This window comes from Alligator sinensis, unplaced genomic scaffold, assembly GCF_000455745.1.
Source record: "Alligator sinensis unplaced genomic scaffold, ASM45574v1 scaffold550_1, whole genome shotgun sequence".
In the NCBI taxonomy this organism is placed as follows: Eukaryota; Metazoa; Chordata; order Crocodylia; family Alligatoridae; genus Alligator; species Alligator sinensis.
The window spans coordinates 1,330,785-1,350,998 of NW_005841980.1; the positions used below are offsets into that span (position 1 = coordinate 1,330,785).

General features: G+C 47.1%; 1 protein-coding gene across 3 annotated transcripts in view; it reads right to left on the bottom strand.

The window, feature by feature from the left end:
• Positions 1–220: 220 nt before the first annotated feature.
• GRIA1 (glutamate ionotropic receptor AMPA type subunit 1) overlaps positions 221–20,214 on the bottom strand; it is a 137,817-nt gene continuing 117,823 nt past the window's right edge. For 2 of the 3 annotated variants that reach the window (XM_006021137.1, XM_006021136.1), the window contains 5 exons: positions 18,077–18,275; positions 16,890–17,137; positions 10,077–10,191; positions 3,106–3,240; positions 221–409 (listed from right to left, as the gene is read on the bottom strand). In XM_006021137.1, the coding sequence (XP_006021199.1) occupies positions 221–409; positions 3,106–3,240; positions 10,077–10,191; positions 16,890–17,137; positions 18,077–18,275 (886 nt within the window). Of the gene's footprint in view, positions 410–3,105; positions 3,241–9,225; positions 9,341–10,076; positions 10,192–16,889; positions 17,138–18,076; positions 18,276–20,214 lie in introns of all 3 variants that reach the window. The other variant, XM_006021135.1, reaches the window with a different exon arrangement.

Below are 20,214 nucleotides of genomic sequence, written 5' to 3' on the forward strand. Positions count from 1 at the left end.
GCTCTCCTTATTGCGGCGCAGACTGTGTTTAACTCTCCTGCCTGTGGATCTATTGGAAAACAAAAAGGAAAATAGATTCAATTTCCTCAGGAAGATCCATTGAATTGTCCCTTTTGTTCATCGTCGTCATCGTGTTTCTCGGTTTGGATTGGTTTTTGGCACTGGAGGGGGGTGGGGCGGGGGTGACCCTGCTCACACCCGGGTGACGTGTCAAGGCCGATTATAATCCTGTGGCTCCCAGGGGCATCCCGGTGCTGTGACTCATGCACGGAATTGTCTGCATGGATTTGGGGAAATCGTGGCTGACCACCCGTCCGTTCTCTCCGCTGGCTCCTGCTGTGGCCGGTCTGGGAAGTGTCGATGTCCTTATGGCTTCATTAATCGATTGCTGTGGGATCAAACAAAAACCCTTTTTAGGGAGGACGGGGGGGTCTCCCCCTGTCCTTAGCAATGCCTGGAAAGTCACCGTATAAAACACCGCCCCTTTTTTTTTAGCATCCCTACATGCTCAAGCTCCATCAAGGCTCTTGCTTCTCTGCATCGATTCAACTGGCCTACATACCTCCCCGGTTCTAGGTTAAACAACTTGGGACCATTTTGAGCTACAGAGCTACTCTGTTATGTGCAGAAAGTATTGGGTTTCTAGGTGAGTTTGGACCAAATAAATGCATGGTGTTATTTCAGGGCCTGACCTGCAAACGCTTAAGCACGTGCACAATTTTACTCATACGGCTAAAGGTAACTACATCTTTATCTCCAGTGGGGCAATAGGCTTAGGGTTAGGAAATCACATCTCATCTTCCCAACTGAAACAAAACCCAAGGACTTGTCCACACTAAGACATTTTTACCACATTGCCATTATGGAATGACCTGAAGAGATTCAGCTAAACCAAAAAAAACCCCGTTGCTCTTGTTATGGAAAAGCTATTCAATACCGAGATAAACGTGCTGGAATAATAATGGTGTGATGGACATTTCAGTAAATCACCCAGCATTGGCATGGAGGACTGAGGCATATAAATAATTGCAGGTGGAAACCAACGGTCTCTTATGGAGGAAGATGCAACTCAACAGAGGACGAGTTGCGGAGCCAGCTCACAGCGAGCGGCGGGACATTTCAGGATGGTGGTAACAGCACTAATGGCCAGCAGGAAGCGGAAGAGTAAAGCCAAGGGTTGGTTTGGTCTTGGAGACTGTAAACTGCTTATTGGGATAGGTTGCAATAATGACATGGGGCCCTGCAGGAAATGATGCAGTCATGTCAGAATAAATTTAGGAAACTTACAGCAGACTTAACATGCAGTTAGAGGGTATTTCTGCCCTAGATCTTTAAAATGGAGCCAACGATTAAAATCTATGTATTTATTTTTGGCATTCAGCAACATTAAATGCATACACTCGGTGCCTCCCTCCTGCCCCCCATGCAACGAGTTTCTTTCATTGCCTTGGGCATATTCTAAACCTCAACAGGGAAAGAAACACGACTCATTTTCAGTTGATTAAATGCATTATGCATACTGAAGAAGCATTAAGTGTGTTGAAATTAGCTGTGTGGAAACCAAAGGAATAATCAGTTATTTGTTTAATCCTGGATTCCTTTTTGTGCTCATGAAAATGAGCAGCTAGAAGGAGATGGCAGAAAATAAATGGAATACCTTCTGATTTTACACCAGCTCATTGGGGAACCAGGCCAGATTTTTATCCTTGAGTGTCTCTGCGCACCTCTCCCCGTGTGCGTCATATAATTTAGGAGGAAACTCATTCCACAAGTTCTGTGGGGCAATTATGCATGCATTCCCTGGTTCCTCACATCTAATCCAACCTGGTACTTTGGGAGGACATGGGACTAGATGGGTCTTCCTGGACCATCAAGGCCAGACCCCTGTTATCACAGGGCAGGAGTGTCAGGAGGGAAAAAGGGCAAATTTTATTAAAAGGGACAACCTTAATCTTCAATATGGCTATAAACTCCCTGCCCCTGTCACCAGAGACCACAGCACGGAGCATCTTCCTCAGAAGAAATGTGTTCATTGCACATTAAGGTCTGGGACAGACATTGCATAAACCGGTTTGACCCAAATCAGTTAAGTCTGATACTACATTCAACCAGGTTTATCTCAAACCGGTTTCAACTATTTTCAAACTGGTTTATGTGCACTGAACATCTGTTCTGTTACAGGTTTAAACCAGTTTACATGTAATGTGTGTCCCTAGCCTAAAGGTTCTCAGTTTTGCCTGCGACGGTCAGTTCCAGGAACTGGTCTGTAAGGCTACAAACAGACGTTGCATTTGCCCTGGAATAAACCGTTTTATCCCAGGACAAAGTGCAATTGTTTAGACAGCTGTGTCCATTGTCCCAGGATAAATCCTAAAAAGGGTCACGGGATAAGAAGTACCAACAGTTTATCCCAGGGCATCACAACAGTTGTCCGGGGATTGTACCATTGAAACAACGGCAGAATAGTGGCAGTGCAATCAACTGCTTACTGAATCCCAAAGAGACGGGCAATGCATGTACACACCAGTCCCAGGATATTATCTGTTCTAGGACAAACACAGGCTCAATTTGTCCAGGGACAAATGCAACATCTTTTCCTAGCCTAAGAGGCAGAAAAATACATCAGAGCAAATGACATCAGCAGGGTACAGTTTAGCAGAGCCACGGGGCCTGATTTGCTCCTGTTTTGTGTTGGCACACCTGCGCTCTGATGCTTTTGTTTGCACCAGTGCAAAACGGAGGTGAACACAGCCGAGTCTGGGCTCCAAATGGCTGCCACGGTGCTGCCCACCTTGGGGCACTGTGCTATTTCCTTGGGGCTTTGCTATCGGAGCTGGCGATACTGCCAGGGACGCTATGGTTGTGCTTTGTGTTGGGGTCCTGGTCCATTGTGGCCAGTTAACGAACTCACGCATATATACGACTGAGTTCCCTCCACCCATTCTCATTCTTTCCTTTCTAAACACGACCGCTAGCGTGTTCGCTTCCTCCACCCTATCCCACGGTTTCCACCCCGAGCCTGGCTTGCATCTGTCCCCGAAGGCAGCTTAGGAGGCAGGGTGTTGTCAAAGAGAAGGTGTGAAAGGCCTGGAAATGTGTTGCCACCTTCATCCGTTTGGATTCACTCCTGGACTTGTAACAAAACTCGATTAAGGCAACCAGCATGGCCAGTCCGAGCCCACCGATGAGGATATAGAAAACGCCCGCCACGTTGCTGAGACTCAAAGCGCTCGTCTTGTCCTAGGAGAGAGAGGAGAAGGGAAGAGGGACGTGTGGGAAGGAGAACGACGGAATTAATACGACATGGCTCTGCGGCGCACGAGACGCAGCACAAGACAGTCACATTGGCACGCCTCCATCGCCCTCTTTGCATGACCACATGGCAGGTCTAAGAGCCCTCTCAATTGCCATTTCAATAGCTCATCAATCTAATGTTTCCCTCACACAACCGAATAAACATTTCTTTCTCCATAATGCGGCTCTTTGGAAAGGTTTGGGTGCTCTTTTAAAATCATTTTAGACTTAGACACACATTGGCCACAAATGTCTCGTTTAAATTATTGATTAAACCGGGAAGCGGGGTGCATTCACTGCCGGGGTGACATTTACTTGTTCCTGATGCCTCTCTTGAAATAACCTGTTCTCTTGGAAATGCTCATTCCCACAGTCCTAGACTATTTCCCCCGCAACGTCTGTTGCTGGGCAACACATTAAAATAATTCTGCTTTTTAAAAATTTTATTTCTGTTTAATAAGGCAGTTAGTGCATGTGTAATTAAGACCCATTGATGCATACTTAACTTAATTATTGGATTTGCAATTAATAGGACTATTAGAGGCCAAATTACTTATATTTGGTGCTTATATAGTGATTCTAGAAGCACTGTCTAATTAATCTTCCTGGCACCCCATGGGGAGTAAGCATGTATTGTAACAAGTTTTGCAGAGGGGGAAACTGAGTCACAGAGAGCCAGATTCAGTCCTGGGCTTAGCAGCTACAACTCCAGAGAGGTTGGAAGTTGCACCCACCTGCCCTAGGTCTGAATTTGAGCTACAGAGGTTTACCCAGGCCACACGACCAGCTGATGGCAGAGCCAGGACCGGAGAGGAAGAATTGCTCCATCCTGAGCCCTTGTTCTTCATCTGGATTATGCTCTTTTTTTTGTGTTTCTGGCGCTACTTCAACAGACAGCCTCAGGGAATGAGCATTGTGTTTAGCTTATCAGCGAGTCCAGGGTCTGTGAGGGCCTCCATGCAACCCTGTTTCATGATGCTGTATTGGCCTTGTGACAAATGTGGATCCTGTGACAAATGGCCCTTGCTTTTGCTGCGTGCAATGGGCTCTTCAGACTCATGAAGATGGGCTCTTCAGACCAGTTGAAGCTTTTAGTGAAGAGTTGACAGTGCAGAAGAACAGGTCTCAGGAAACAGATGAAAAACGTGTCAAACCCCATGCCTCTCCAGGACCCTTTCTAATGGGGTGGGAGGTGCCGGAGGAAGGGGCTCGTGCCAAGCTGCCACGTTCTTGCTCAAGTATCCCCAGTCTCCTCTTTATCTTCGTTGTCATGCCCAGCTGTCGGTCGGGCTTAATGGAAGTGGGATCTGGCAAAAGGGCTCCTGTGCTAGTACTTAATATACTTCTCTGTACATCTTCTGCTAGTTTATGCACTGCTTGGCTCGATTTAATGGATTTAGCGCCCTCACGCCCCTGCTCTACCTGGGGCAAATGAAGGTGTTCTGGATGATTTAAAGCACTGAGTCTGGCAGGGGTGGATGAAGGCTGCTTGTGTGGTTTCAAGAATAGGTTAGACACACACTTCTATAGGATGGCTTGGATAGGGATAACCTGCCTTAAGCAAGCGGGGTGGACAAGATGCGACTGCCTGAAGTCCCTTCCTATGATTCTGTGATTTTAGATGCTGATCAAACAGTGATGGAAGATCTCCCCCCACCAAACATTTGCTTGGCAGCTCCAATGTTTTACTCAGTGACGGTGTTATTTTAACACAGCACGTGGAGTGAACTGAAAGTCGGGCCCTAAAGCTGGGGGAATCCAGTGACAGCACCCAGCCAACTGGGGACAACTGCCGGGAAGCTCAGGGGTCTCCTAACTGCTCCAGCATGAAGAACTCACAGGATAACTCAGCAATGACGAGCCCCAAAAGCCTGTGCCTAGACGCCAGGTCCAGAAATGCAGGTGTCTACTGGCTGCTTTTCTTTTCTGCCCATCTTTTCCTTTGCAAGAAGGATTCTGCATCTGATGGGAAAGGGTTTCTCCAGGCTGCGACTGCCACCTTCCAGCAGCAGCTCCTCCCAAGCGGCTTAGAGGTCCCAGGCTCTCACATGCGGGTTTGTAAATGAGGCATGTCCTGCCGCGGCTTTATCTGCTGTTTAAGTGCAGGCTTCTGCCTTCTGAAAGCTAATAATAATAGAAGAAAAAGGACCCAACCTACGGGAGATGCTGGAGAGAACGATGCCCTCTCCCCGAACCGCTGCTCCTTGCCATTTGGGCTTTTGTGCCGCTGCTCTGCAGCAGCTGCTCTCTTAAGGCGTGTGCCCATCATGCATCCAGCTTGTTAGTGGGAGTGTAAATGTCACCGCTCATCTCCTGCCAAGGGAGAGAGTTACGGTGAAGGAATGATTGACAGGCAAAGAGAAAAAAGAAAAGCCCATTTTCCCCCCGCCTCCCAGCCATCTCGGTCGTGTTGCTAGAGCAACCAGGCACCTTCCCGTCTGTTCCTTTCAACCACTGACACCGTGTCCGTCATCCTGTTTGTCGGTATTTATTCAGCTGTTGTGGAAGTCTATAAAGGGAGATTTTCTTGGCTTCCCAGCAGGGAAACTCTCCACCCTCACTCTGCCCAGTTGGATCCCTTCAGAGCAACCGGTGACCTTAAGGTGGATAATTAGGAGCCCCGTGGGTTGCAGAGAAGACGTGCTGCCCCAAGAGCAAGGGAACGGCAGCCAGAGCCCCGATGATGGCAATGACCTTTACACCAGGCATTAGCTGGCCTTGTCTGGGGAAAGCTTTCACAGCCTAGCTTGGGAAGATGTCCATGATGGTGGGGACAGGTATAGAAAACATCCATGGCTGGTAATAGCATAACTCAGTCTATAGAAAGGAAGCTCCAGGAAAGAAAGGGCACATGAGACTCAAGGTGGAGCCAAATCCTGGGAAACGGGGCACGCATCCTTTCGGCGGTGTCTCCCGAGCCCCTCCGTCTGCCACGGTGGCTCTGCCAGCAGAGGCTGCGTATACGGGCAAACCCCCTGTGTCCGTCCCCAGCTTCGTCGTCTGTGATGTAGCTCCCCTGGGGAGGCAGGGACCTTCCCTCAAGGGTGTGATGGCAGGATGGCTCTGTGCTGGCCTTGTTTTAAAAATATTTTTCACCCTTCTGTTGCTTTGCAAAAGATCCTCCCCAGGAAAGGGGGGAATCCCGGCTCAGGGAAACGGTGCCGCTGACTCAGTGCCAGCAAATGCACCCACTCTACACCCTGCATTTGAATGATGATTCCTGTGTACTCATGCTAGGGGAGACCCGGGACAGTGGGACATAAGAGGATGGTGAGCAGAGTTGAAAAGCATGGGGGTCCTAGCAAATATTTTCCATGGGAATATATTAGGGCTTTGGGTACAAATGAGAGAGGATGACTTTGGAAAGAGAGAGGGTCAGGATCTGCAGCAGCAGCCTCCTAAAAGCCAAGGCCTGTTCAATTTTGGCCCAACACAGGGTCAAGGCCTGCTGCAGAGCTAGGATATCAGAGCTGAAGTTACCCCAAGGGGAGGAGCGCTTGTGTCTGGGGCGATGGGTTGGCCCAGTAACACGTTGACTGGGGCTCACTGGGGATATTAAGGAAGCTCAGGGAGTAAGAAGGTGAGTGGCCACATTTAGGAATGTATCTGGCATGTAGCATCTCCTGAAATGCATCTCCAAGAGCCAGAGGAGCATGTTTTATTTAAGCAAATACTCCAGAGATGCTGAAGATTGTACATGTCCCGTGATCTTTCCAGCCAGAGTCCTTGAGACTGGTTCCCCCTTCAGCCTTTTGCACCTAAACTCTTCTAATGGCAAGATTTCCTCAGTAAATGGTATGTACAGAAAGGGGATGGTTCTGCCCAGTGCGTGTGTGCCCATGTGCATCGGGAGGGATGTGATCCCTGGCAGCTCACACATGCATGCAGACCTGGCCTAGACTGCTGAGGAAGAGAGCAAGAGAAGCACCGAGAGGGTGGGCGATGAGCGAGGGACTTGGGGGCACTGGCCTTCTATCACTAGACAAGCACTTAAAGTGTCTGATGGGATGCATCGTCATATTGTGAGGCTGAAATTATTTGGGGTCTGCTATTTAACAATGGAGCAGGGCGGGGAGGAGGTTGTTCTTTAGTTTTGTGGCCTTTCAGAGATGCAAACAGGATCTGGGGTCTCTCAGGGGGCTGGTTTCCCACAAGCAAAGCATATTGCATCTGCAAGCTGTGGGCTTGTCCTGTTCTTCTGCGAGAGGGTGGGCACTCAGGTCTGTTGATTTTAATACCGATCTAGTATATTCTGATTTAATAGTATGTTGCAACTGCAGACTTTGAGCTTGGGACTGATTAAGAAACAGAATGTGATCCGGTCCCTTCCTGTAAAGTTTTAGGATATCCACTATCCCTTCTCCCCTGCTCTCTTTAAAACCCCACCTAGTTTGAAGGGATGTGCCTGTGAATTATACACATGGGGTTTCAAGCAGCTCTCATGACTTTATTTTCCAATCCCATTTAGGTCACATGCGATTCAAATGTGTGCTTAGCTTTTTTTTTTAAATACATGTAAATAACATGTGTTCTGCATTGAGGTCATAGGATCCACATAAACCCATGTGTCCCAAACCTTCTGCTTTGGCTTTCATTGGTTATTCTATTGTGTGGTATGAAGCACTAGACCTGCGTTATTTATTTTTTCCCCCCATAATATTGAAACATTTGCAAATATTTCCTTTTTTGTTTTTAAACAGGATCCATTTCATATCCAGTTCCTTTAGGGTATTTTAATAGCTATTACTTTTTTTTTCTTCTACTACTGCTGCATGCAGGCTTGTAGGGAAGGCATTATGGAAGCTGTGTCATCCCTTCAGTGTCCAAGGTACATGATAAAGTAATTACTCTTCACTTACATGGTAACTATTGAATATTTGGTTAGACGGTGAGGCACAATGCATAGGTCAGGAGCATTTTGAACTGCGCGCGATCTGTTCCACACTACGTAGCATGCAATGGGAGAGTTGTGACTGTGGATGTGAAATAGCACAGAGACGAGCAGAATCGAGTTTGGTATTTCTTGCCGTACACAAGGTGCTTTACAGCCCTTCGTGATGCAGTCGGTGAGACACGCACCGTCGGAGAGGGCTGAAACGAGGGAACCAAACTGCACAAAAATGCCTTTGATAACATCCCCCTTTTTATTAATTAAATGGAAATGTTTGCGCACACTGAAATTTGAAGCGTTTCCAACAGCCCTATGGTTGGATTAAGCACTAGAAGGGAAGTCTCACCAAAAAAAAAACAACCCCACAGACTGGGAATGCTATTGGCATGTCAAATATTTGCAATGCATTGACTATACTGGTGAAGCACTATACTGGTGAAGCAATGCATTGACTGTACTGGTGAAGCACGGTCATCATTAAGACCTCAGAAACAGCCCTCAGGATTTTATTGCAGGAAGAATGGCAGCTGGTCAGGATATTGGGGGTTTCCTCTGCTCTCTTCCAAAAAGCTCTTTACCGTTCCCTTTGAGCATCCCTCGAAGCTGGACAGAAACAAGGACGATACAAAGGCTGATCCCAAGCACTGCCCTTCCCTCTGGCCAGCATGCCGGATTCTGGCCCCGTGATGACAGCAGGAGGGCTAATGATGTGGGTGAAGGAGTATTTTTCTCTCCACTGAGCCATGCAGCAGGTTTGGTTTTTTTTTGGGGGGGGGGGGGGGGGTTGCCCTCACTGCCTCATTTTCCTGCTCAGGGCTCTGACAATTTGCCCTTTCGGTCCCAAGCAATTACCATGTAAATGAAGAGTAATTATTCAAAGACGAGTGCTCTGCTCAGCACCCTCCGCGTTTGGGTGAGCCGCTGGAAAAAAAAAAGCCTCGCACGAGCTTCCCCATCCTGGCAGCGCTAAGGCCAGAGCTCTTGGGATATACACTCGATTGGTTTTATGGGCATGCCCGACCTCTTTGGGGGTGACTGACCTTACTTCCGGAGTCTTTGCTTCCACACTCCCCTTTATCGTACCACCATTTGCTTTTCAGCTTGTCTAAGACGCCTTGCTCACTGAGTTTCAAAACCGCTAGGTTTACGGGACCTCTTCAACCAGGGGGGAAATAACATAAATAACATTACCAATGTTATTTTATGTTATTCAGCACAGACAGTTCATTCACAGCATTCATTGAACAAGTTTATACATTGACAAAGTGATACGATTGAATACTCCATCTAGCCACCCCGCCCCTCCTCCAGCATAGCATCCCCCCCGCCCGGCATAATCATACAGCTCTTCCTCCAGCACAGCAAGATGAGTATTACTATATCACTTTGAGTAACCAGCAACCTCAACCACCTGCCGCGGATACTTGCAATGCTCCCGCCAATGTGGATGAGAGCAGACCCTCCCTGTCTGCAGTGCCATCAACAATTGGCAGGGCCCTGCACAGTATCTCAGTCTCCTCCGTATGTCCATGCCCAAGAGAATCCAGCAGAGCCTTTGGGGGGAAGTGGGGAAAGGAGGGAAGTTGCCTTCAAGAAGCCTTGACGCAACCAAGCGCTTCCTCTCCCTTCTGCCGAAGGAAGGGACCAGCCCCCGTGACCATGCAGGTGTTGGCGTCTATGCATTTATCTCTAGTCCCACTTAATTCTTGGTTGCTTCCATTTTGGTTTAGCAATCAAAGGGCACGTCGTTACAGAGCTGGGGCATTCATTGCTCTTGGGTTCGTTCCGTTTGCTCTCCCTAAGCGTTGGACTGCAAGGTGTGTTGGCAGCGCAGTTGCTGGTTACTATCCATGCTGTTTATACCCACTAGTTTGTTCTTACTGGGGCTGACCTTGGAATCACCTCCCCCGCTGCCGCATTCGCCCTTGTCGTACCACCATTTGTTTTTCAATTTGTCCAAAAGCCCCTGCTCGTTCAGTTTTAACACTGCCAGGTTTACTGGGTTTCTTTAAAATGAATAGATAACACTCGATGAGTAACAAGCGGAGAACACTCGTCAAGTCATGTGACAACAAGGGATCGGTGAACCAGTGTCCCTGATCCAGCCTTCCCCCACATGCTTCAATCCCTTGCAATCAGGAAATTCATTCCCGAGGACCTCTCGAGAGTTTGCCTACATGGAAGAAGCTGTAGGGAACTATGTCACCGAATGGCTTTGCTTTGAGTAATAGCAGTCCCCTGGTTTTATGCTTTCTTCTACAGCAGTCAAATTGGGACAGACAGGTCAGGCTAGATATATTTCTAAGCATCAGCAGAGATTTTTGTTTTTACCAAAAAAAAACCAAACAAAAAAAAAATAAAAAATAAAAAATCAATTCGAGAACAACGATAATGTTTATAGGTGCAAAATTTGTCAGGTTTGGGGTACTTTTGGAGTGGGGGAGGGGATTCTGGCTCGCCAGTCCCTCTTGAGTGATTCTCACATCACAAAAGACATATAAAAACAACACAATCAGCAATCATTTCTCATTAAGTAACAGAAAAGAGAAACATTTAGGCAATTCAAGGAGAACCTTCATGTGTTCAAGCTGATGTATGATTGGGACGTGTGGAAATAGGTGGGCAGATCCTCAGCTGGTGGAAATGCACATTGCTCCCCTGAAGTCAATGCAGTGATGCCTAGCTCAGCTGAGTAGCTGCAGTCTCATTTCACTGGAGTCTGCTATGATTTAGCCTTACTCAGGCCTGCCAGAGGGCTTCCAGTACAGTTGGGTCTACAATGCAAATGCTTTGCAGGACCAGTAACCCTCGCACCTTTTCCAGATGCAGTTGGCTATGAATAGTGGTGTAGGCTTAATGGTTTCATTGCCATGTTCCCAGGAGGATTTGAGGGATGAAAAGATAGCAGTTGCACTATTCAAATGCATGTACCTATATATTTTTTCAGAGCACCTAGAACTGATGGACGTTTGCAGTGTTTTGCACGTGCATCTTTCAACTGACAAACTCTCTGGTATAGGCCCTAGCCGTTTGGCTGGTGGAGAGATGCTTTCATTCAGAAAGAAGAGCAAGCTGGGTTCAAAAATTGGGTAGCATGCAGACCCAACACCATGACGTACTCCGCCTTCAGATGCATTTGCACAACTGTTCCCGAGTTGAGCAGTAAGCACCTGGGGGCAAACACTCTTCCTATGGCTCAAAAGGCCTGGGGGTGGGCAGATCCTTCTACCAGGGTGGGGTCTCATTGACTCCAGTGGGATTCCCTGAACCACAGAGATCCTGCCATGGGGATTACTTTATGGGACTGAGACCTACGGGGTGCTGTGCGGACTCTTTGGGGATCAAACCTGTTTCACTCCAAAGGGCAACAATCGAGCTCTTGTCATGAAAGACTGAAATGCAAAGAGCCATGCTCATGGCTTTTTGCCTGTCCAAGAGGAGACATCTGGCAGCTGTTCTAGGGATGAATTTGGCCCACTATTTCCTTGTCTCTAGATAACACCACCAGGGTCAAAGTATAACGTCAGATGTAGTCAATGGAAGCAGATGGGTGTATCCAAGGGAAGCATTCAGTTCTAAGTAACACTAAAATTATTTCAATCTTCCAAAGCAGAATAAAGGTTAATTAGCACACCATTTGCAAGGGATGTTGTTAAGCAATGATACGAAGGAATAGCTACTTCTGTGAAGGCATAGCCAATTAGCACAGTCAATTCTTTGTGGACTTCCTGGCTATAAAGATAACTAATGTGATATTTTGTATCACACATTATATGTTTTATTTAACGGTGTCATTTAAAATAACGGATTCTCACTCCAGTTCGTCTGGAGTATACAGAGCCTCCCATACTTCACCGTGACAGGTTTCTTGATAAAAGATTTAGCTGCCTGGGACATTTCTCCAAAATGTGTCATTCTAGGTGGACTTTTGACAGGGAACATTTTTATTTGCTCATCAGTCTTAGAAAGGCTGACACACCCGTTTAGGTGCCTCTGGCGCCTGCTTTCCTGTAAGGCCTATACACGTGCTCCAGGGTGGGGGGGAGGGTGTTTTAATTAGAGTGGCTCCTGGTTCTAATTAAAATGCCGCAGCGTCATGTGTATTCAGTGCCCCGCGTTCCAAAATGGCCACCAGGGTGCTTTAACTAAAGCTCGTTGGACGAGTTTTAGTTAGAGCTGCCATTTTGAAAGGCGGGACGCTGAATATGCCTGATGCGGCAACGCGCTGGAGCGTTCTGATTAGAACATCCTATCAGACTTGATTAACCTAATTAGATTAGCTTAAATCAATCCATCTCATTTAATCAATCTAATTATGGTGCGGAGTGCGTGGACGGGCACCCCCAATTCTCAAACTCAGGCTTTCCCGTTTCTTCTTTCTTATAACATCTCTATTGCTTCTTAAAACATGAATTAGACCTTCCTCTCTTTTCCCCTCTCATTTCCTTTCCTCTGTTTTGATCACCTGTCTTTTATGGCACAGTTTTGATCCTAGATGCACTAGACCAACCCTCTGAATGCTGGGTAATCAAATTAATCTAGGGGCAAAATGCCCTGGGCTGTTCATACTAAAGGAATGGGTTGGGAGGCAGGTTTCCATGCATTGCAAGGAGAAGGCTGTATCTGGGTTTTCCACCCTGCTCCCATTCAAGTCAGTGTCAACATCCTTATTGTGGCTTGAGTGGGATCAGGAGCAGGCCTCCAAGTGCAACTTTGACTGCTGAAAACATTTTATTTGCCGTCTTGTGGCTTCCATGCAGAAAATAAGGAGGAAAAAAGATTAAATCTGGCCTGAAATCCAATCACCTGGCCCTCAAAACACATAAAGAGAAGCAATATGTTTTGGAAGAAATAAAAGAGGGCCCAACAGGTATACACACACACACACACACACACACACACACACACACACACACAATTATGTTACTGTGGGGATTAAGGGACTGTAGATGTTTTCTGACATCCAGGTGCAAATGCTTTCTGCTATCACACACAAAATGTAGGAGAAAGAGTCTGTGGACAACTATGCACCCCAGAACTGAGAGCTGGTATGTACATCTCAAGCCAGATATCCATCTTTCTGATACCGTGGGTCTGGCTGGTAAGCGAATCCTCCCAATAGCCCCGCTGATGAGCCTCCGAGGAGCCATGGGCTTTTAAATGGGCTTTTTGAGCACTGACTGCATATGATCAGGTCAATACGGTTGTGCTGTCAATGCAATACAGGCTGTCCGGGTCTTGGCAGTGTATTAACATATCTTGGGTTACCAATAAGCTGTACTCCTTTCCCACTCTTTCTTCAGGAAGACTTTGGAGCAATGCAATGGTGCAGATGCCTCATTTGGCTTGGAGGATGTAGCATCCTTTATCAAACCAAGCTGTGGGGGCAGCTTTTTATATGTGTGCACTAACGTTCGCTATCCCGATGTGCTATTAAAAGATTAATGACAGCTAATTAAAGCTTCTCTAATGGAAAATAATTCAAATAAGGAGTATCATAAAATTTATCTTTTTAAAATTCAGCTAAAATGATGATTTCCACCCCACCATTTTTACTGTGAACATGAACCGGACTTTTGCTGTGAACATACCTGACATGCCTATCCCTTCTGGGAAAATCATGAGAAAACGTCCCGTCTTTTGAAAGTGGTCCTGCTCCTACTGAAGCCAATGGCCAAACTCCTGTTGACTTGAAAGGGAACAAGACCAGGGGCCCTAAGTTCTCTTGCCAGGAATAGGACCTGCTCTCTACATACCTGAGGCTATTTCTACCCTCTGCACCTTAGTCGGGTGATTAACAGCTGGGTCTTAGTCTCACCTGGGTATGATCATCCCCACTGCAAAGACCTACCTACATGACTATGCCTTTCTGTTTCTGCACTTGCCCGTATGCAACCTGAGGAATATCTTGTGGTTTGTTGTGCCGAGTTGCTCTAGGCCTCATCCCCAGTCCATTGTGCTCATGACAGAACTGATCTGCCCTTCAAAGGGGATTGTGGGAAGGTCACTGGAGGACTTGTAGCAATCCAGTGGCTTTGCCTGCATCTTCACTTCAAGGTGGGTAGGTCCAGCAGAAGGTCCTGTGGGAGCCCATGTGCCTCACTAGGTAAGCTTGTTCTGGCTCTAAGCCCTGCAAAACTCGGTCAAAAGATTTTTTGTGTGCGGATGGTAGAGGACTAAACGTCGGGAAGAGCCCGTGTTAACGGTGCAACATCAACAATATCACCATCCTGCGTGTCACCTTGCCTGGTGCATGCTGTCATGTGCAGGGCCCCATAGTGAAGACAGACACCACATGACGACTGTAGAGAAACTACTGAAAGTTGGACAATTAAAACAACAACAACAACGCAACAAAACGAACAGCGTGGGACAGAAAACCGACAGCATCTGTTCCAAAGAAGCACCAACAGGGCAAATGGAAAATCAAGCATTTTTCCTTTGTTTCCCGATCACTTAAGGTCTAACCGTGCTCTGGAAGTGTGACTGCTACAGGGAGGCTTAGGCTAGGAGGACTGAGCTGACTTTTGGCAATGTTCCTCCTTCTTGGTTGATTATTTTTAAGACCAATTTTAATGGCTTCCTCACATGCCATAAATGACTGGACTGGGCACGTTGGGGGTTATTCTGAACATCAGTCCTGTATCCTCATTTCCATATTTGCAAGACAGAACATAAATGTTGGAGCGAGCGAGCTGGGACGCCCCCCTGAAGCAGGGACAGTGCATCCACATCTGCTCCGAGGGACCCAAAGCACATCATTGCCTGAGCTACGTCTGAAGGGAAAAACTGCCTTATGGACCTCCTGCCCCCCATTCAGACATGCCGATTCTCTCAGGGGAGAAACGGTGTCCTAAAGAATATGTTTTCCTAGCCAACAAAAGAACAAGCCGACTAATCTGAGTGGATGAATCCTGAAGTTGAATGAGGACACGGTAGCCCTTTGGCTTCCCAATTTTCTTGGAAGCTTTCCTATCTTTTTAATTGCTTTGCATCCTACTCACCAGGATGCCATTCATTTAGCAAGTCCTTTTCTCGTCCATCAGCACAGGTCCCAAGCGGTTCATTCAGCTTGTGCTCAGACTTTACCGAGGAAAACCTCCCACTGGCTTCGGTGGGACTCTGGATTTGATCCATTGTGTTTAATGCCCCGTGGTGCTTTCAGATAAAAGACTATGCCCTACCCTCCTTTCCCATCTGTACATTCTTTTCCATCAGGTTTTTCCTCTAACAATATAGATATTTTTTATACTTAGTTTTGTCCTCCTTTGATGGAGGGCTGGTTGGTTGACACGGACGTGACTTGGGAAGCTCTGTTAATAGAGGGAGGACCGGACTAACTCCACGAGTGAGCTCTCGTCTGTGCTTGGCCCCCTTCAGCCACCCGCCAGCAACTGGCAGAGCTGCGTGGCGCTAACATGCATATGCTGAGAAGGAAAGCTGTTATTTGCATTGGTTCATGTTCATCGCGGCTTGAAAGTGGGAGAAAAAACTCATGGGTGCAAGTAATAGCTTTCCTTGGGTAGATGCAGGGCTTTGCCCCATGTAGCTACACCAGTTGCTGGCCAACAACAACTAAATCCCAGTACATACAGGATCAAAGGCCATTTTCCTTACTACAGTGTTAATGGAATTAAATTGAAAGCCCCAGTTTTATTAATCACTCTTACCATAAGACGACCAGGTTTCTCTTTTTTTTTTAGCATCCCTAATGCCACAAAACCCTCTCATTTTGTTTTTATTTGTCCACTGTGTCTTCCTGGGCGGACTGCTTAGACTATCTTTGTCAGGTAAAGAAAATAAGAAAGCCCCATATAAAATCGAAATGTTGCTGACCGTCATTTCTTCTCTCTACATTCCCAAGAAGCAATGGTGGGTTTCTCGGTGCCTATGCATTGCTTTAGGGGGCTAAATGGAGACCTGCAACTGGGAAAAGCTGCTTTCCATAACGCTCTTTCTATATCCCTGGGGATTTGCAAACATATTTATAAGATCTGAATTCTGTGCTTTTTGAAGGGCTTCGCTCTCTTTTCTTTAAAGGAAGTCTTTGACAATATTTTGTTTGCCAGTAGAGGCTGGCTTTTTGGCACGGGCCTTTGACAATGGCTGGTTTGAGCTCAGAAATGTGGAATGGGCCTCAACAGAAAGGTGCCAGCTGCATTCAAATTCACTCCTTGGCAGGCTGGAGCTCTCTTCCCTTATTTTGTTTTAATTGCAAGGATGAAAACCGCTTCATTTTCCATTTCGGCCCTGTGCATTCATGTTTCTTTGCAGACACACACCAAAATACTTCTACCATGAGACCCCCCTTGGTTCAGCCAGGAGCCAATCCGGGGCCATCCCACACAGTGCAAAGATGTGCATTTCACACGCCCCGGGGATGAGCGTCCTTTCAAAATAATGCTCAGTTAATCAACGGGTACGAGACAACAACATCCCTGCCGGCTTACACAGTGCAGCCACTTCCGTGGCCAACGCATCAGTGGGGAGCCAATTTCCAAATGAAGGGCTTGAAGAAATTAGTCACTCCCATCACTGCTTAATGGAAGCCACGTTGTTTAATCCCCTGGGCACCCTGGGACGGGTTGATGCCTCCCCGACCCCCCGCAGCTTTCATGATTACTATGACAATGAAGGTGGAGCCACGGGGATACACTGACGTATTGGGCTACATAGCAAGGAGAAGCAAATCCAAGCTACTTACCTCAGTGCAGACCCCTTTGGCGTTGCAATGCCATAGCCTTTGGAATCCAAGTTACCTCCCACCTTCATTGTGTCGCACGGCTTCCGCTGCTCGATGTACTCGTTCATCGTCGACTCCAGAAGGTAGGCATACTTCCCTTTCGACTTTCTCACCCGGATCATGCCCTCTTCTGTGGTCCTCACAAAAACGGAGGGCTCGGCCGATTTCATGTATGTCCACATCTTCTCAAACACTGCTATTTTAGAGCGCTACGCGGGGCAAAACATAAACCCAGCAAGTGTTATACGGGAGGTGGAAGCGGAGACTCGCGTTTGGCTGGAGTGGAGGCCTATGGCTTGGCTTTGCTGAGGAAGGATATCTATATTAGAGGTGGTTTAATGGGTGACTTTGGGTCAGAGTGAGCTCTTGGGCACTTACAGCATGGACTTTCAGGGTAAATGTATGTCATTCACCCTACCAGCTATGAAACTATGAACCTAGGAAGCACAGGTGGAAGGAAGAAGCCATGTGTGAAGTTATACAGCCCCATGGAGAGCACAAGGAAATGGGAACTTAACCTCCTCATGTAGCAGGAGATGATCACAGGCTGTAAAGATTATACAGCATCATCAATGGAGAAACAAGGGAAACATTTAGATGCAGAAGAGGCAAGGATGAGGGAGCATGTCCGGGAAATAAGGCCTGGAAGCGAGGTAAGAAGGAAACATTTTTAACCATAAGAGCAACTATCTGGCAGAGCAGACCCTCAAGGGAGGCAATACATTTTTCACCATTGCAGATGTTTGAGAACCGGTTAGGGAAGATGATGATGGAAAGGATGCCGGGCGAAATCACGCGCAAAGGAGGAGACAGACTGGACAGCCATCACATGATGGTCCTTCCTGGCCCTGTTCTCTGTGCTCTTGCCGTAAGTAATGGCAGCTTATTTATACATGGTAAGTGGTGCCATTTAATTACAGGGCAAGCCAAATAGTACTTATTCTGTAAACTTGAGTTGCGAGTCACAGGGTAATTACTTCTGGAGCTGCTAAGTGTAATTACTTAGTAATCTGCAGAAGCATGTAATTACTGTATATTTCAAGGGTATTTACAGTGTTCAGCAAACCACATGCGCTGGCATCCTTGTGTAATGCAATGAGGGGGCTGACTGGATGCTTTGCTCGAAAGTCTTCCTCAGTTTATCTTACCCTAAAAAATTCTTTAGTTGACCCAGCTTCCAGGGTCCCGTAGGCGATCTCTGTCTGCTTGGCCAGGTCCTCTGCACTCTCGATTGGTGACACCATCCTTTCGACCGTCAGGAAGGCAGCTAGGTTAGCCGTGTAGGAGGAGATGATGATCAGGGTGAAGAACCACCAGACGCCACCCACAATGCGGCCAGAGAGAGATCTGAACACAAAGGGAAAGGGTGAGGAGGATTAGCACGAAGGAGGTGAAGATACAAGTCACCGGTATCAGCTGGGAGATTAGTACATGGCTTCATACCGCATCGAAAGCTGTCGAGCAACATGCACTTTCCCCACCATGTCCTGGGCAGCTCAGTGCTCAAATAGAAGGATGCTTCTTTATGTCTTTTCCTGGTCAGGAAACAGACTTGAGTAAAAATCCACCCAATGTTTTTTTCCCCCCGGTGGAAACGGCTGCCAGACAAAATTCATGTAATTTCAGATTTTCAAATAGAAAAGCACAGTGATATCATTCACTGGAACATTTAGATTCCAAGGTCGAATTGTAGCTACGTGATGGAGAAATCCATGCATCTGTGACAAACAATAAAGACGTCCTAGTTCAACTACCGACTGTTAGAAAGGATGGTAAAATGAGCCAAAAGTCCTCAAAGCATGCGTTTGGATTTGTATTCAAGGGATTCATTGGCTGGAAACCCCATTACATCACAAGCAATTGCATCCTACCCATTTCCCCCTGTATTAAGCTTATTTAGAAAGAAGCAGGACGGGGCATTCATATTTCACAGGGATAACGATGGGCCTCACTTCCTATCAGTCACTTGGGAGGATGTTAAATCAAATTGCATTTAAATGCGCTAGACCAGATCATCTGTATGCCAGGGTGTTAGAGGAATGTGCTGTCTAGCTTGCAGAGAAATGGGGGTCCCCATGAGACACACCAGCGTCCCCGTAGACACCAAAGCTCAATCCTTGCTTTCTGCAGCATCTCTCTTTCAGACTCTGGGTCACCCCCCTGCAAGCTGCCCTGCATGACAGTTATACAAATACCTCCTTCAAAAGAGGCTCACAGGTCGTCCTGTGTTGGGCTTTGCACGAGATAAGGCATCTCGCTGCCACCATTTCCCATCAACTCCTGCGGGTGAATGCAGCTTGGCAAACAAAACTGCACAGATCACCGCTTCGGCTAGGAAAAAACCACATGGCACTAATCGCAGACATTAGAGATGGGAGAAGACCGAGTTAACATAGTCTGTCCTCCAACCCACCTCTCTGTATGATACATTACTGCTCTGTCCGGTCTATTTTAAATGCCTTTAATGGGAAAGTAACTTTTTTTCAGGTATCGGGCAATCACCTCATTTATACCAACCTGACCTGAAAGCTCTTTAGTTAAAATTGTTTCCCTTTGAGCACCGTTTCAGAGAGATGCCATCTAATGGAAACCAGGGACCACATCTGCTCAGCAACAGAGCTCTTCCAAACACATTTGCAACTAGCAAGGCAGAAGGGAGGCTGCACATTTTTAATGTTGGAGAAATAAAAGCCAACGCAGCACACTCTGCCAGCTTCACACTCCCGGAAGAACCATCACAGTGGTTTTTTGCAAGGTCCAGAGAGAGAGAATGACAAGAAATGCAACCACAGTAAATTATAGGGACAAAACATCAAACCATTCTTCTTTTTTTTTTTTTTTTTTTACATCCCTCTTCCAGGCTCATGGAAGTCAAACCAGCTGGAGCTATGCACTTTCTTCAAGCAGCAATATGAGTGTGCTTCAAGCCAGCATTACATCCCTTCTTTCTCATTCCACGGTCTGTCTTGACCAGCGGGATAAATGGCATGGTGGCTCCGTTATGTCAGCGGACTCATTCCCACCTGCAACCTGAGCTGGGTGTGAAACATTTCAAAGCAATGCAATCCATAGTTCTGGACAGAGTCCAGGCCCCTGACCCAGGTAATCTCTTGTTCCCACATTGCCTAGACCAACAGGTGGTCTAAATCAGTGGATCTCAACTTTTTTTGCACCAGGACCCATTTGTAAGCATCAATGGCCAGTCCCGACCCAGTGCCCCTCACTCCCGACTCACTGCCCCCTGCCCTCAGGTCCCAACCCCACAGTGTGTGGGGCATGGGGGGGG